Source organism: Oryzias latipes, chromosome 3, assembly GCF_053564925.1.
Source record: "Oryzias latipes strain Hd-rR chromosome 3, Olatipes_Hd-rR_3.1".
In the NCBI taxonomy this organism is placed as follows: Eukaryota; Metazoa; Chordata; class Actinopteri; order Beloniformes; family Adrianichthyidae; genus Oryzias; species Oryzias latipes.
The window spans coordinates 36,975,170-36,990,875 of record NC_136239.1 but is presented as its reverse complement, the minus strand read 5'-3'; the positions used below and the strand labels follow the sequence as shown (position 1 = coordinate 36,990,875).

The window sequence follows — 15,706 nt, the reverse complement described above, 5'->3', positions numbered from 1 at the left end:
CAAGGTCCTGCTGCTTTGCATGGGGCTCATTATCGTTGCACCTGTGCTTCCTGTGACTGTCAGGTTGAGTCTCAGGTTTTGGTAAAAGTCAGACAATAGGTGAGAGACACCCACCATCATCCTCAGGCCTGTTTTGTTGCTCCGACATCAGCCTGACCTGTCAGCCTTGAAACTCTTCCTCCTGAAGCCGGCATTGATTATCAGTCAGCAGTCTGAGCCGTCAGTGCTCACACGATGAGGAAGCCTTTAATGTGGTCTGTCTCACCTGCCTGACCAGCGCGACATGATGCACTGGAGCCATTTCCTCCGGCCCTGCCTTCCTTTTCATCTCATCTCTCAGATTGCTCTGAGCCTTCCTCCTCCTCCTCCTCTTCTGTCGCCTTCGCCTCAGACCTCCTGACATGACGGCTGCAGTTGAGTGGAGCTCCCATCCTCTCCCCTCATCACCTGCTGATACTGTGTCTGCAGGATGATGATGATGATGTACGGCCCGGTGCGCACCATCCCCATTAGACCTCGAGCCGTTCAAGAAATAATAGCACATTTTCTCTTTCATTAGACTTCTGCAGCCAAGGCATCACCCTGCTATCGCGCTTTTATTGTTATTATCAGCGCGATACCTTCTGCTTCTGTTCATTGTGCTGTCATCTGTTTTATTTTATCTGTAAATTCCTTTTTTTTTTTGTTTTGTTTCTGTCCTGCAGCTCCCTGCACAGCCAACACCTTCTTCTGCCACAGCAACATGTGCATCAACAACACGCTGGTGTGCAACGGCGTGCAGAACTGCGTCTATCCTTGGGATGAAAACCACTGCAAAGGTGATCGTCTCCTGCCGGGATTCTCCTCTCCTTCTCCGCTTTTGAAAGAAAGTGTTACTGGTTTTGCATGGTTTCACATTTTCTCCTGCGTTCCTCCTCCAGAGAAGCGCTCCAAGGGGATTTTCCATCAGATCACCAAGACCCACGGCACAGTTATCGGCGTCTCCTCGGGCATCGTCCTTGTGCTGCTCATCATCTCCATCCTGGTGCAGATGAAGCAGCCGAGGAAAAAGGTAGCTCCTCTTGTTGGCCAGATAACATACTGTTCGGTCTCAACACAAAAAATGAATCGGTGGTGTTTCGTGGCAACAAGAGCCAAGTGCTACAGGATCTCACCATTTTTACAAGGCAGAGCTTTTAAAAACATCATTTGCAGAGGTCAAGGTGAACCTTGTAGAGGTTTTCCTTTGAGATTTCTGCACCGATTCATATCTGTTTGAAAATCACGAGCATAAAGAATTATTTTGATTCTCATGGATTTTTTAGCTAGAATTTTGCCATTTTCTTTTATAAAAATGCCCAAATTGGTACAAATGCCTGCAACAGACTTGCAACCTGTCCAACAGTGGGTTCAGGCAAACCCTGTGACCCCGAAAGGGATACAGCAGGTTGAGAAAAATGGATGGATGGACGGTTAAAAAAATGCAGTTTTTATAGACAAAGAAGAGTCAAATGTCTTATTTTTACTATTATATTTGTGTTGTGTGCTTCGGGTGCTGCAGATTGACATGTTTTACTTTTTGTGTTTTTAAGACTGAGATGAAGTAATTCTGTCGTGCGGCAGTCCTGGGCTGCAAGGACCGGATTGTTTTCGCAATTCTTCTGTCTTTCTGGGCCTTTGAGCAAGAATTTGACCCCAGCCACAAACTGAAAGACTCACTGAGATTTACAAACACCTAGTTCCCGGTGAAAAATAATTTTGACATAGTGAGCCTCCCCCCCAAAGAAAAAATTGGATGAGGGGGCAAAACCGTCAGAATCATGAATGGGGCCAAAATCTCTCATAGGGCTCAAATTTTTTTTTATTAAGTACTGAAACTAGGCCTGTACAATATACCGCAAATTTATCGTTATCGCGATATCAAGCTGTGCAATATGCATATCGCAAAAGTCATCACAAATCGCAATAAATGGTTACCTTAAATATGCTAAAACAATCTTATGGCAGCTTGAAGCATTTAACGAATCAAATAAATCCATTTATGCTTTTGACCAATCGGATGGACCATTTTGTGTTAGATGTTTGCATCCTACCTCGCCGAGGTTCATTTGGAGTATACATTTTAAACTGTTGCAGTGAAATGGGAATGAGGCTTTTGGTTGTTTTGCTATTTGTTTATTTACCGCAAATTATATCGTTATCGCAATATTGATCACCCATATCGCCAGTTTTCCTCATATCGTGCAGCCCTAACTGAAACCAAAACCCACGTGTTCTGGAATATCCAATGATCATTTTAAAATTATTATGGGATGGCCACAGGAGCTACGGCTTGGTGGCTATTCTGTGGGACCGTGTAACATTTTGTGATTTTCACATTTTCACACAACACGGGAAAAATACTTCATAAAATTTTCCACACATATTGCCAGCTTAAGCCTACAACCACAAATAAAGTTTTGCTGACCTTTGACCCTCAAAAAAAAATCCCCTTTAGCACCAGCTGTGAATCTAAACTCCTCCTACGGATTTCGATCTAGCGCCTCCAAACTCCTCGAGCATCATTTGGAAGCGACTTAGGGAAAAAAGTTTTTATTTTTATTTTGTTGGATTTTGAACGGTGTTGCTGTGGCGAGCTCGTAAAAATGTCTCTGCTGCTCGCACATCTTTGACTGAAATATTGTGAAAATGTAACACCTTAATCATTGGCTTTAGCTGAATGAAACAACATGGCATACAATATTATATATATGGAATGTGGGCGCGGTTAACAAAAAACGTCCGTTCCCAAGGAAATTCAAACATGTATTTTTGCCATCTCTTCTAAGAAACAGGTACACCTGTTTGTCACCCCCAGGTGACCAAAAAATGAAATGGTTGCTATGGAGATAAAGCTTGCATTTAGAAATAAAGTGGGGTTTGTGGCAGAGGGAGACAGTGAGAGGTGTGTAGCAGCTGGTAGGCGGTACGGCTCTGCTAGCGGCTTTAGGCTCAAATTCTTTTGTTGTGTTTTCAGAGTAGTTAATGTTTTAGAGGATGTAAAATAAATGAACGGAAAGAATCTACGCAGAGGGATTGAACCAAAAACATGTGATGCTATTAATGAGAAAGGTGCTAGAGATTTCTTCTGAACTGGAGAAATTGATGAATTTTCTGCTTGGATTTCTGTCCCTTCTTGGCCTCTTGTTTGTAACTCAGATTTAACCGTCTGCATGGATCTTCTTCTTAAGGTTGTGGCCCGCCGCCCTGGCGTTTTCAACAAGGCCGGGTTCCAGGAGGTCTTCGACCCGCCTCACTACGAGCTCTTCTCGCTCCGCGACAAGGAGATGTCCTCTGACCTAGCTGACCTCTCTGAGGAGCTGGACAGCTTCCACAAGATGCGGCGCTCCTCCACCATGTCCCGCTGCGTCCACGAGCATCACTGCGGCTCCCAAGGCTCCGTCACCACCGCCGGCGGCGGCGGGGGCGGCGGGAGTATGAAGCACAGCCGCACCACCCTGAGCTCCATGGAGCTGTCTTACCACAACGACTTCTCCAAGCCCCCGCCCATGAAGACTTTCAACTCCACCTCCAGCTACAAGAAGAGCTGCTACGGCTACAAGCAGCACGCACAGGCGCACGACTGCGACCAGCAGGTGATTGAGGACCGCGTGACCGAGGAGATTCCCTGTGAGATTTACGGGCGTGGAGCTTCGGGAATCTCAGGAGGAGCTGCAGGTGGGGGAGCGATGGGAGGAGGCGGACCTTCGGGGATCGCAGGAGGAGGGATCGGAGGGGCCGTAGGAATAACAGGAGGAGTGGCGATGGGGGGTGGGATGGGAATGGGTGGGCCCAGCGGCATCGCTGGAGGCATAGGTGGAGCCATGGCCGGCGCCTGTGGAACCCTCAGCATCCGCGGCTCCAGCTCCCGCAACAGCACCACCTTGGTTGACCCCCAGCAGCGCTCCATATCCATGGACTTCTAAAAGGAGACAGGATTCCTCCCGTTTCCTGGCGCAGCGATGGAGAGCGCCTCCCTCTCGTGCTCCTCGTGTGGGGAGAACATGGCGGAATCAATAAAAAGCGAGTCTGGAGCCACAGAGCGTTTTCTTCCTGACGGATAAAAGACGAGGTGGAGGAATCCCGTGTAATCTGTCTTTCCATCTGAGACTTGTCGGAGGATTCTCTCACTTCCAGAACTATCAAAGAAAACATCAAGAGAGACCAAATTTTTACATCCATCCCCGAGCCATGCTCAGATATATATGATATGACCTATAGTGTTTCTTCTGATAATTTATTTCTTTATTTTTGTCTGTGTACGGTACTGTTAAAAGCCAGTATATTATCCAGCCTTATGGGGACTCTCAGCTATCAACCTTTTTCAAACATGGGTCAGATCATTTCACCACTGCTTCTCCACAACTCGGGAGGAGGAATTGCTTTTATCGGAGCTGATTAAGGACTGAGGATTTATAGTGATGTTATATTCATATAATAAGGATGTAGTTGTCATGGTTACCTCACAAACAGAGGATATCTTCCACGTCGTCTCTCCTCAGGATGAGCACACGAAGAGACGAACTTATTTTGTTACGTAACTGGAAAAAAACAACCATAGTTAGAGGATTGTTGCTGTGTGGGATTATGTGGAGACTCAAATTGGCTGTGCGACGGGATTAAAACAACAATCTCCCCTCGTTAAAAAAGCCTGTGTTAAGCAGGAGGAAAAACATCTTTTTTTTTAAGTATTATTATTATTCTCCCTTAACCAGAGTGTGTCAAACAAGCACAACTTGTTTCCTTAAGTGACAGACTTATATTCAGTAGTGGACTCATTTTATGATTTTAATCACTGGTTGTATGATTTATTTCTGTTGAATTAAAGGTGATCTTACTCACATCATCACTGCGTGAGTCTTTCTTCTTCCTGTAAACAAGAAAACATAAGGATGCGGGTTCCAACGCGCTGGAGATGGTAAGATGCCGTCTGTTACCTACAGTTTTTGGAGAATAACACTGAAAAGGGGAATCAAATCGGACAAATTCCACCTTAAAAACCACACGTGAAGGAATGTTTGTGGCATTATTCCCCTTTTATCTGTCGCTCAGTCTATTGCTGGCCACATAACTGAGTCCTGCTTTCATCTGCTGTCACAACGTGTTTGTCCAAACTTGAGCTTGGGGGCCATCTTGCAGAATATGTGACCTTCAGATGTGGCCTCGTGTGTTCGGCTTTCACGTCAGGTCATGTGTATACAGGCCTCTAAATACAGTCTAAACATGTTATCATGTTGAAATCCTAAGAAGAATCTGTTCTTTATTAAGTTAAAACTACTAATAAAGAGAGATGCACTGAAAAAAGCAACAAGAGTTACTGATTGCTATTGTTGTGTTATAACTGGTAATGCAGCATGTAACTATAATTCCCTCCAAATAGAATCTGCTCTGTATTTTTGTGTTTGTTTCAAAACCTCATGAAAAATATTCTAGGGTCAGAAACCTAAAATGACACACAGGAGAAGCTCCTCAGTGATGCTGGAGCGCCCCCAGCAGGGGAACTGCTGCCTTTCATTCTCACATCTTCATCAACAGCAGGGTTGAGGTTCAAATCACATGCAATGTTCAACAGAAACCAAGCTAACATCAAGCAAAAAATATGTACATTTGATTATTTACATTTACTTTCCCCAAAGAACAGCAATAAAACAATTCTAACATGGACAAAATGTTTTTTTAACGTCTCAGAATTAACATAATTACTCTTTGTGTGTTTAAAGTATTTTTTACTAGCATGAATTGAATCTTAGGTTGTATTTTAAGTTTTAAGAAATTGATGTAATTTTTATTTGTAATACAACTCTTTTTAAATTAATTACAGGGCTTTGACAATTTTCTGATCGCTTTCTTTAGAATTCTTGATTAAAAAAACAATCTTAATCTTGACCTTGCTTCATGTGGATTAAATCAGTAAAAGTATAACCTTGTTTTTTTTATTTCTTTGAATGTTCAGACAAGAAATGGTCAAATACAATCAATGATGACTGAAGGATGTCGGGAATACTATGTGTTTCAGTACAAATGGGGTTTTAATGGGCTTTTACGTATTTTTACATTTTGTAGTATAAACTGCTTTCTGGATACAGTTTATTCAACTTTCTCATTTTTGAATCCAATCATACAAAGACAGAGAATTTTTCTTCTAGATTTTTTTTTTTTTAACAAAACAGTGACATTTTCAAAATCAGTGATGATTGCAAAATGTAAAATTAAATTTGAAATCAGACAATTATATTGAAATCTAAATTTCATGTTGCAAGTATTTTATAACTGGATGCTTTAATGTTTAAGAAAGAAAAAAGGAAAGCTTAGTAGAGATAATTTGAAACATATTTAAAAATGACTAATTTTGCATCAGAAGAATAACATATTTAAGTCAGTAAATCATAATTTAGCTCACCTCATCCTGTACCTTCAAATACAAATGCAATTGAAGTTTTTTAATGCATCGCAGTGTGACTTTTGGGGACCTTGTTACATAAAAGACGCCAAAATCAATTGTGTGGCAGAAAAACTCCACACGGTTTGATTTGAAATTGAGAAAACCAAAGGAAAACAATCAATAATTTATGATTAAGACTTGTTTATAATCTTTTAAACATGGGTTCTGAACCGTCTTCTTTTTTTCCTGCCAACTGTCCTCTAACCAGCAGAGAACCTTAAGACCACAAGCTCCATTATCATTATAGAAACAAATAAACAATTCTGCAAAGGTTTTGGTGACACTGAAATAAAAAAAAAATTCAAAAAAACATTTGTGGTATTGTAGGAAAAACAAATTAATATTTACATTTACACAGCTCTGTGTCTTCCCTTGTCTAGCTTCTTAAACATTTTAAAACATTAAAATGGTCTAATTTTGTAGTTTTTTCTTAATTTATTTCAAAATGCAAATGAAGCAAACAGATTTTTGTTAACAAAAAAACACATTTGAAGAGTGCCTGACACATTTGATATTTTACTCTATGCAGGGGTTCACCTGACAGTCTTGTGCATGATATTACTCATTTTATGAATATCACTAATACATTTAAACTGGATTAGTGACATTAAAATTGTATAAGATAACTAATAGCATATATATATTTTTGAAATAATTTAAATATATATGTATCATAACATTTGTAAGAATCTAACCAGTGGGCCATGTCCCTCTTTTTCATCAGTAGCGGTATGTGTTGTTTTGACCTCAGCTGCCATACAACCAACCGGTCGCTAGGTGGCAGCAGCGCGCGGTCAGAGCCAGGAGTCTTCCGGAAGTGAAGAAACCGGCCGAACAGACCGATTCGCGTAGCACCACCGGCTCCGTCTCTTTGTCCGCCTCCTCCTCGCCGAAGTAACATCCATCGAAACACCATGGCCAATGTTGTGGATACGAAACTGTACGACATTCTGGGAGTGTCTCCGTCCGCAACGGAAAATGAGCTAAAGAAGGCAAGTAGTTGGAAAGACAAAGGGAAACGACATCAACGTGTATCCATAGTTTAAACAGGAAATGCGGTGCCTAGCTTAGGTTAGCTAATGTCGGCTTCTGATAAAGGAACAGGCTAAGTGGCCTCGATGTTCCGCATTGATTTGTAGCTGTAAACTTTGACCGGTTTTAAGCCAAATAAAAAAACGTTACTGGTAAAGTTAATTTATTACTGAAAATAAACATTGTTTGAATCAGAGAGAGTCTCTGTTCATATTATACGAATCTAATCGTTGACCTGACGTTAGCAACATTAGCTAACGTCACGCGCGTGCTAATCACGTCGTGTTTCGTAATCTTTTTTCGGCTTTAACAGGTAGTTATTGAGTTATTAAGTGAGGCGAGGACTTAACCGAGTTAATAAATAAGTTATTAAATTATATCGGATTAACTTTCAGTGAACGCAGATCTGGATTTTTAGCACTGACTCTGTGCCGAAAACTGGTGATCGATAATGAAACTCCAGTTATATTAAGGAAAGTATTTAATTTTTGTTTTATTGAGTGTATTATTTACTTTAGTTTGTTTGTTTATTTTTGCCTAAAAATCTCAAGGGGTTACTTTGTTTTTGCTAAAAGTCGGGTTAGCAATGAAATGCTGTTTAGCACAGTTTACTGAAACGTTAGCGCAGGAACTGTCAGGCATTTAGTGTTTTCGTGTTTAAAACCGATTTATTTGCCATAGATTTAAGGACGATTATTACATTTCTCTTTAAAAAAATGTGTAAATTAAAGTTTAAAAGGTGGAGTATTTACCGGCTTTAATATCAAGGTTGGGCCCACGTGTGGTTACATAACAGCATGTTGTTGAGTCACGTCAATAGTTGAGACATTTGTACTTTTTTTAATATACTGTATATACATTTTCCTCTGCTGTCCATCCAGGCCTACAGAAAACTGGCAAAAGAATACCACCCTGACAAGAACCCAAATGCAGGAGACAAGGTAAGACCCCCCTGAAGATAATCCTGTGGGGCTTTGTCCTTAGTTGGTTGGTCATTAACTGTGATGAAGGAATCATGCAGCTCACTCTTTGGTTTTTGTGTTAAAATATACATTAATAAGGAAGTGTGAACATTAAAGGACAGAGTCTGGGTCCTTGGCCAAGACCCTCTGTGCAACTGCCTGGACCGGTATCTTTATTCCCTTCCCAGAAGCATCAGAAATGTACTGAACACAGAATGTTTTTATTCACAATTCCATGATATGGAATGGAGCAGTTTGAAGAGTACAATTCTTTAATATTCCTTTTATAAAATTCTATTTGAGATCAGAATTCAGGTCAATGGGGGCAAAAGGTTTCAAATTACAGGGGGGGGGATTAACAGCTCTAGCCAAGCATCTAATAACAAATGTGTTTGTCGTTTGTGTGGGTGGAATTGGGTGTTTGTAGAAAGCAATGGTACTTCCTATTTGGAAACATGAGAGGGGTGTTGAGCTGTCCATTTGTTTTACAGTCAATGGTTGTGACTCAACTGTGGATTTGAGCCCACTTTGAGGGCAGCCACTGAACTGTTTCTGGTCACAAAGCACCGTGACGCCACAGTCACAAGATGACATAAATATTTTTCTAGAACCGCTGTGTTGTAGCTGAGTCGTGGCATCTGGTCTCAAAGGCCAAATCGGAATTCTTCAGCTTCTCCTTACTCCTACCTTAAGCCCTTCACATGGAGGGTTTTGAAAAACTGTGTTTTTTAATTCTGGCCTCACTCCCACTCTATGACATCATCAAAAGTTGCAGTTCATCCACGTTGGCGCGGAAAAGCACAACATCAATTTTATAACTTTAAAAAGTCGTTCAAAAAAACTAAACATGATTACTTACATTTAAATTCAAACTTGTGTGCTTCAGAGAACACCAACCTGCAGAAATGTGTTTCTCCTGTTCTACAGTTGAAGGGATGGGGAGAAGCCAGGGGGGTTGGGGAAGAATTTGGATCGGGCCAAAGCCTTCCTCCTTGAAATGTTTCAGAGAAATGATTCTTTAAGTGCAGATGCAGTGACTACACTTCAAGACACACCATGAAAAGCAACAACAAGAGTAAATCTGAAACTGGTCATTTCAAGCAGGAACAACAGAAACGCCTCAAAGGTGGAACATGAATGAAAATTGGATTTTTACAACAACCAACGGTCCAAGCAGAACCATATATGAGGAAGAAGTGAAGAATAAACTGAAGAATATTAAATATGTTAACGTTCAGGTTTTTCTTTGTCTAACTTTCCCATTTACTGTAAAGTTTTTGCTAAAGAAGACAATAAAAAAATGCATTCACTTATAAATGCTTCAGAATAATCTTAAATTATGTCTTTTTACATCCATTAAGGGCTGCTTTCTTTAAAATGGAATAATTCATGTTTTTGCTAATTCAAGGGCTGCAGTCTAATCAGGACGGAAAAGAAAAAAGATTCTTTCTGAAACTATAGTTGGTCAAAAATAAAGATGTTAATTGCGGAAGCATTTTTTAATTGAATTGACTACATTTAGCTAATCTAAGTACCTTTTAAGATGATTGAATAGTTTTGTTGTAACATTTGTGTATTTAAAATACGAATAATACACAGAGCATAACATCAGTAGCCTCAGAACATGCAAACATGCCTGTCTTCGGCGCATTGTTGTTGCTATAGTAGCAAACCAACAAACAGAGCGAAGTGTGACTCTGACCTTTGTGTGGGTCAACCTGAGAGCCCAGTGGATGTTAGCCGGAGTTGGGTTGAAGAAAACATCAGCACTATGCCATTTGCTCACCTCTACTTAAACATGTTTTAGTGAAATATTTCACTATGTTGGTTGTTGCAGGGTTTAGTTTGTATTTATACCATGTTTTTGTCGTTTTTCTCTGCTTGACGCAGTTTAAAGAAATAAGCTTCGCCTATGAAGTTCTGTCAAACCCGGAGAAGAAGGAGCTCTACGATCGCTATGGCGAACAGGGCCTACGGGAAGGAGGTGGGGGTGGCCCGGGCATGGACGACATCTTCTCCCACATTTTCGGTGGCGGCCTCTTCGGCTTCATGGGCGGCCAAGGAAATCGCTCGAGAAACGGGGGGCGGCGGAGAGGAGAGGACATGGTCCATCCGCTGAAGTGCGTCTGAGAATGTGGACTCTTCTAACAGAATCATTTGAGTTTTCTGAATGTCTGACTTTGCTCCTTAGGGTTTCATTAGAGGACCTTTACAACGGAAAAACAACCAAACTCCAACTTAGCAAGAATGTTTTGTGTAGCTCTTGTAATGGGTAAGTTGTGTGAACATTGGTGTAGCGAGTCTCCGTCTGTGACCCACGTCAACTTCATATCGATGACTGCAGACAAGGAGGCAAGACGGGCGCCGTGCAAAAGTGTTCGACGTGTCGGGGGCGTGGCATGCGCATCATGATCAGACAGCTGGCCCCGGGCATGGTCCAGCAGATGCAGTCTGTCTGCACCGACTGCAACGGAGAAGGTAAGAACTGCTGCCAATTCTTCACGGGGCACGTCCTCTGTTCTCCTGGCCATTTGTTCAGTCCTTGTTGTCCCTGGTTCAAACCCCCAGGCGAGGTCATCAGCGAGAAGGACCGCTGTAAAAAGTGTGAAGGCAAGAAAGTAGTGAAGGAGGTGAAGATCTTGGAAGTCCACGTGGACAAAGGCATGAAACATGGACAGAAAATCACCTTTGGGGGAGAGGCGGATCAGGCGCCTGGCGTGGAGCCTGGAGACATCGTCCTCGTCCTGCAGGAAAAAGAGCACGAGGTGAGGACCGGTTCTGAATGCACGTTTTAAAGTAAACTAAGATTTACATCGTGTTTTTGCATTTTTGAGTCAAACTTATCATTTTGAATTCTCCCAACCGAAAGAATCCTCTTTAAATCTGTAAGTGTATCTGTGCAAATGTTGTAATACTCCCAGTGTAGCTACAGAAATGGATTATTTTAGGTATCAGTAGTTCTATTTCCTATAACATGAAGCCCTAAAGCAGAAGTCCAGCAAGCATTGATGCAGAGTCACACGTTAACAAAGATCTGTTTACGTTTTGCCTTTAAAACCAGAGATGTAGCCTAAATAACAGACTCTTTCATGTACCATAACTATTCTGCCGTGGATCAGCCGATGCGCTGAAAATCAGCTTTGCACCAATGAGGAGGACATTATCGTTTCCTATCAGCGTGAGGCTGCTTTTCAGAATCCGCAGGACTAGGCCTGCACAATATACTGCAAATTTATCGTTATCGCAATATCCAGCTCTGCAATATGCATATCGCGAAAGACGGTGAATATCGCAATAAATCATAAACCCAAAATGTGGCAGCTTGAAGCATTTAACGCATTAAATAAACCCCTTTATGTTTTGACCAATCAGATGGACGCCTTCCCATTGTTTACCAATCAGATGGACGCCTATTATGTTAGAAGATTCTCACCTATGTCCATGAGGGTCATTTGGAGTATAATTTTCAAAGTGTTACAATGAAATGGGAATGATGTTTTTGGTTATTTTTCTATTTGTTTATATACCGCAAATTATATAGTTATCGCCATATTGATCATTTATATCGCATATCGCAAGTTTTCCTCATATCGTGCAGCCCTACGCAGGACCTAAAGGGTTAACTGAGAAAGTGTTGGTACTTTGTCTGATGAAAATCAGAGAACCTATCCCAGATTTTTTCATAGAACATAATTCAGATCATGAAGCATTCTGTTGATATTTGACGTTTTTTATCTATTAATGTCATTTCCCTGATTCCTACCAGATGAAAAGAAACGTGTAATTTTCTGTTGGACCTCAGCGTTTTGCTGTTTGTATCCTTTGTTTTTCAGAGAATTTCTATTTTGAATAATTGGATCAAAGAGCCGAGTAAGAATTTAGAAGTTTAGACACCGCATTTATTCCTTCAGTCACCTCATCGCCGGAGTTGCACTCTAAAAATGACCCACAATAAATCAAATCTTGTTTTTTATTTTTTACAGTAATTGCAGATGTTTTAAGGCTGTGAAACTTTTACATACTTTTCTTAGACAGACACGAACATTTTCTTACTATTTTCAAAGCTTTATAGAAACACTAGAAGGAAAACAAAGGTGTGAATCAAATCATCATCAAATATTTGTGTAAATGTGAGATGAACACATTCTGTACAGGACACAGCACACAGGAGATTGAGTTCAACAGCCTGTTAGGATGTAGAACACAGGGCAACAAATGGCTCAGAGATCAGAGGTGTTGTTCTTTATGTTTTGTTGTTTATCATCAGTCCATCTTGTCTTTCATTGACCGAGAAAAGATGTTTTGTTCTGCTGGATGGAAACTAGAATCCAGAGAGCATGATTGACAGCTTCTGCTGAGCATGATTGACAGCTTCTGCTAGAACAGAGAGCTAAATCCTGATGTAGATGTCACTGATGAAGAGGTTCTGTTGGTGTTTTAAGACATTCAAGTTTCCCAGCTGCTGTGCTCTGCTCAGCCCGTTTTTCAGCCCGTGTCTGACGTTCTGGGTCTGTGGCCGACTCATCTGTGTTCTTTTTTTCATAATGTTTTAGCAAACATCCAGATGAACTTTGTATCCTGCTGGGAGGCTGCTTTCTTCTGAGATTTGAATGTTCCATTTCCCCTTTTCCAGACCTTCAAGAGGGAAAAAAACGACCTCTTCATAAATCACAAGATCGGCCTTGTGGAGGCGCTGTGTGGCTTCCAGTTCACGCTAAAGCACTTAGATGGAAGACAGATCGTCATCAAGTATCCTGCTGGAAAAGTCATTGAACCAGGTCAGGGATCAACCTCCTCTGCTGAAGAATTGGGTTTCAGCCACAATTCTGGTGGTTGAAGCAGAGTTTGACTGCGGTGTCTTCCAGGCTCGGTCAGGGTGGTGCGAGGAGAAGGCATGCCCCAGTACCGAAACCCTTTTGAGAAGGGGGATTTGTACGTCAAGTTTGACGTCCAGTTTCCCGACAACAACTGGATCAGCCCTGAGAAACTTACGGTACGACAACTTGTAGCATTTCCTGGATCCACACCTTCACACGCAAGAATTTGTTCAAGTCCCGTTTTTAGCCAAAATCTAAAAAATCTTTGTCGTTTCTAGGAAATAGTTTTTTCACATTGGCAGCAGCTTAATAGAAATTCACCTCTGAGTTGTGGGCGGGACTGTTGGCGTGTAGCAACCCCACCGCCGCGAGAGCTCTTATCTACTGCCGATCATCACAATTTAAATAAAGAAATACCCGGATGCCAATTTAAGCTGAATCGACTTTATTTATATGTCCTCCATTACGACAAAGTTTGAGGGCTAGATTACAAACAAAAAAATTTCAATTGACACTTCAAAGCTCTATATTTACGAGAAAAAAATCAACTATTAAACTACGACAATAAAGTCGTAAAGTTACAACTTTTTGTCGTCTTAACTAACGGAAAAAACACAAACCATGCTTGTTAATCTCAACACATCCGGGCGTCCGTTTCCTTCATCGTGGTTGTCGTTTCTGCAGGAGTTGGAGGACATGCTGCCCTCGCGGCCGGAGCCCCCCATCATCACCGGCGACACGGAGGAGGTGGACCTGCAGGACTACGACGTCAGCCAGAGCTCCACATCCGGCGGGCGCAGAGAGGCGTACAACGACAGCTCCGACGACGAGAGCGGCCACCACGGGCCGGGCGTGCAGTGCGCCCATCAGTAATCTCCAATTTCTCTCTTTCACATAAAAATATATATTACAAAAAAATAAAAACACATGGCCTGCATCTACTTGGGGGGGAATGTATGGTTTTTAGAATAAAGAAAGATGTCAGCGAGGCTGAGAGGGCCTGATGGCCCCACAGTTCCAGCACCTTAAACCATTGAATTGTTACTAACATGACCTGCTCCATCTGAGGAAGGCTGCAGCTGAAGGGACTCCTCTGAGACTTCAGGTAGATGTTGTAAAGAGAATCTGAGATGCATAAACGTTGTTGCCTCCGCGAGCGCCTCGCTGATCTGTCGTCTGGTGTTCACTGTAGTCCCCCTCCCTCCAAACGGAAACCCTCCAGTCCAGCCCTCTTCGTAATGGGAGCTCCAGATCAGACAGATTGGTTAGTTTGCTGAGCCTGTGACTTGCATTTTGTTTTCATAGTATTTACATTAATTTAAAAATAAACTAACTGGTGTGCAGAGATGCTGAGCTCTTTTCCACACGGTCTCATTCTTTCTGCAGCATTTGTAGGACTTGTTTCTGATTTTTACACTCTTTTTTTTCTTTTGTCGTATTTTTCCCTTTTTCTTTACAATTTATTTCAAAACATAAGTTGTGTATTTCATTAAAGTGGTTGTTGATAAACTTCTGCAGCTGCTGATCCCTGAGCTGTGATTTTCTTTTCTTTTTTAATTTTTCTTTTTTTAAGAAAAGCAGCAGTGAAATAAGGAAAAAAAGGAGTAATAGTCTGTATTTGTGCTGAGACCATTTGCATGTAGAGTGCGTTGGTTCCTGCACTTACCAAACATTCAGTAAAGCAGCACTCTTCTTCAAAAATGTTTATGAAGTTGTTGAATAAATTCCCAAATATAATACCCTGTGTGGCCCCTTTTTTATTCTGTATTATAAAGAGTAATAATTAGATAATTCACACCTAAGATTTAGCAACAACATCAACTCATTAAACTAATACAGAAATCGGGGATTATTGAACTGTCATGTTTTTGGCAGGTGATAAAATATGATTTATTAAATATGATTGTGTAATTATCCATTACCCAGATAACCACGATAACCTTAGTTTCGACTTCACCCTCCAGGGCGCCGTGGCTTAGATGGTTAAAGCGCCTGTCTAGTAAACAGGAGATCCTGGGTTCGAATCCCAGCGGTGCCTTTTGCACCATAATCTTGCTGCTGCTTGCAATGTTACGTTTGTGCCACTGGGTGGCGATACTGAAATCAAAACACCAATATTACTTCCACATACGCATTAAACGGCATTATCTTTCATTCCATAAGTCAACTTCTGTGGTAAATGCTTTATATTACATTTATTTTATTGCTTTGTTATAGATTACACTAAGAAAATAACGAGAGAAAACAACTAATTTCAAGCGAAACGGTACAACGGAAGTCCTTCAAAATAAAATTCACTTCAGGGATTTGTTTTGTGTTTATTGCTGCTGACATAAAACGTAAACATTCCCTAATACTCTGGAAAAAACGCTGGACCATTTTTTAACTAGGCTTACTAGATCATTATAGAATTTCCCTGGCTCTTGTGAGATTAT

General features: G+C 41.3%; 2 protein-coding genes and 1 non-coding gene across 3 annotated transcripts in view; all 3 read left to right on the top strand.

Annotated features, from left to right (window-relative positions):
- Positions 1–4,864, top strand: part of neto2a (neuropilin (NRP) and tolloid (TLL)-like 2a) — a 29,396-nt gene extending 24,532 nt beyond the window's left edge. The window contains exons 8-10 of the mRNA XM_004067530.5: positions 705–818; positions 921–1,051; positions 3,210–4,864. Of these exons, the coding sequence (XP_004067578.2) occupies positions 705–818; positions 921–1,051; positions 3,210–3,944 (980 nt within the window). The 3' untranslated portion in view covers positions 3,945–4,864. The remainder of the gene's footprint in view (positions 1–704; positions 819–920; positions 1,052–3,209) is intronic.
- Positions 4,865–7,251: 2,387 nt separating this feature from the next.
- On the top strand, positions 7,252–15,008 carry dnaja2a (DnaJ heat shock protein family (Hsp40) member A2a). The gene is made up of 9 exons (XM_004067476.5): positions 7,252–7,452; positions 8,374–8,433; positions 10,345–10,574; positions 10,646–10,726; positions 10,799–10,932; positions 11,023–11,219; positions 13,088–13,232; positions 13,320–13,447; positions 13,956–15,008. The coding sequence occupies exons 1-9, from the start codon at positions 7,375–7,377 to the stop codon at positions 14,142–14,144; spliced, it is 1,242 nt and encodes a 413-aa protein (XP_004067524.3). The 5' UTR covers positions 7,252–7,374; the 3' UTR covers positions 14,145–15,008.
- A 227-nt stretch (positions 15,009–15,235) lies between these two features.
- trnat-agu (transfer RNA threonine (anticodon AGU)) lies at positions 15,236–15,309 on the top strand. Its single transcript has one exon. It is a non-coding gene; the product is annotated as a tRNA-Thr (tRNA).
- The last annotated feature ends 397 nt before the right edge of the window (positions 15,310–15,706 follow it).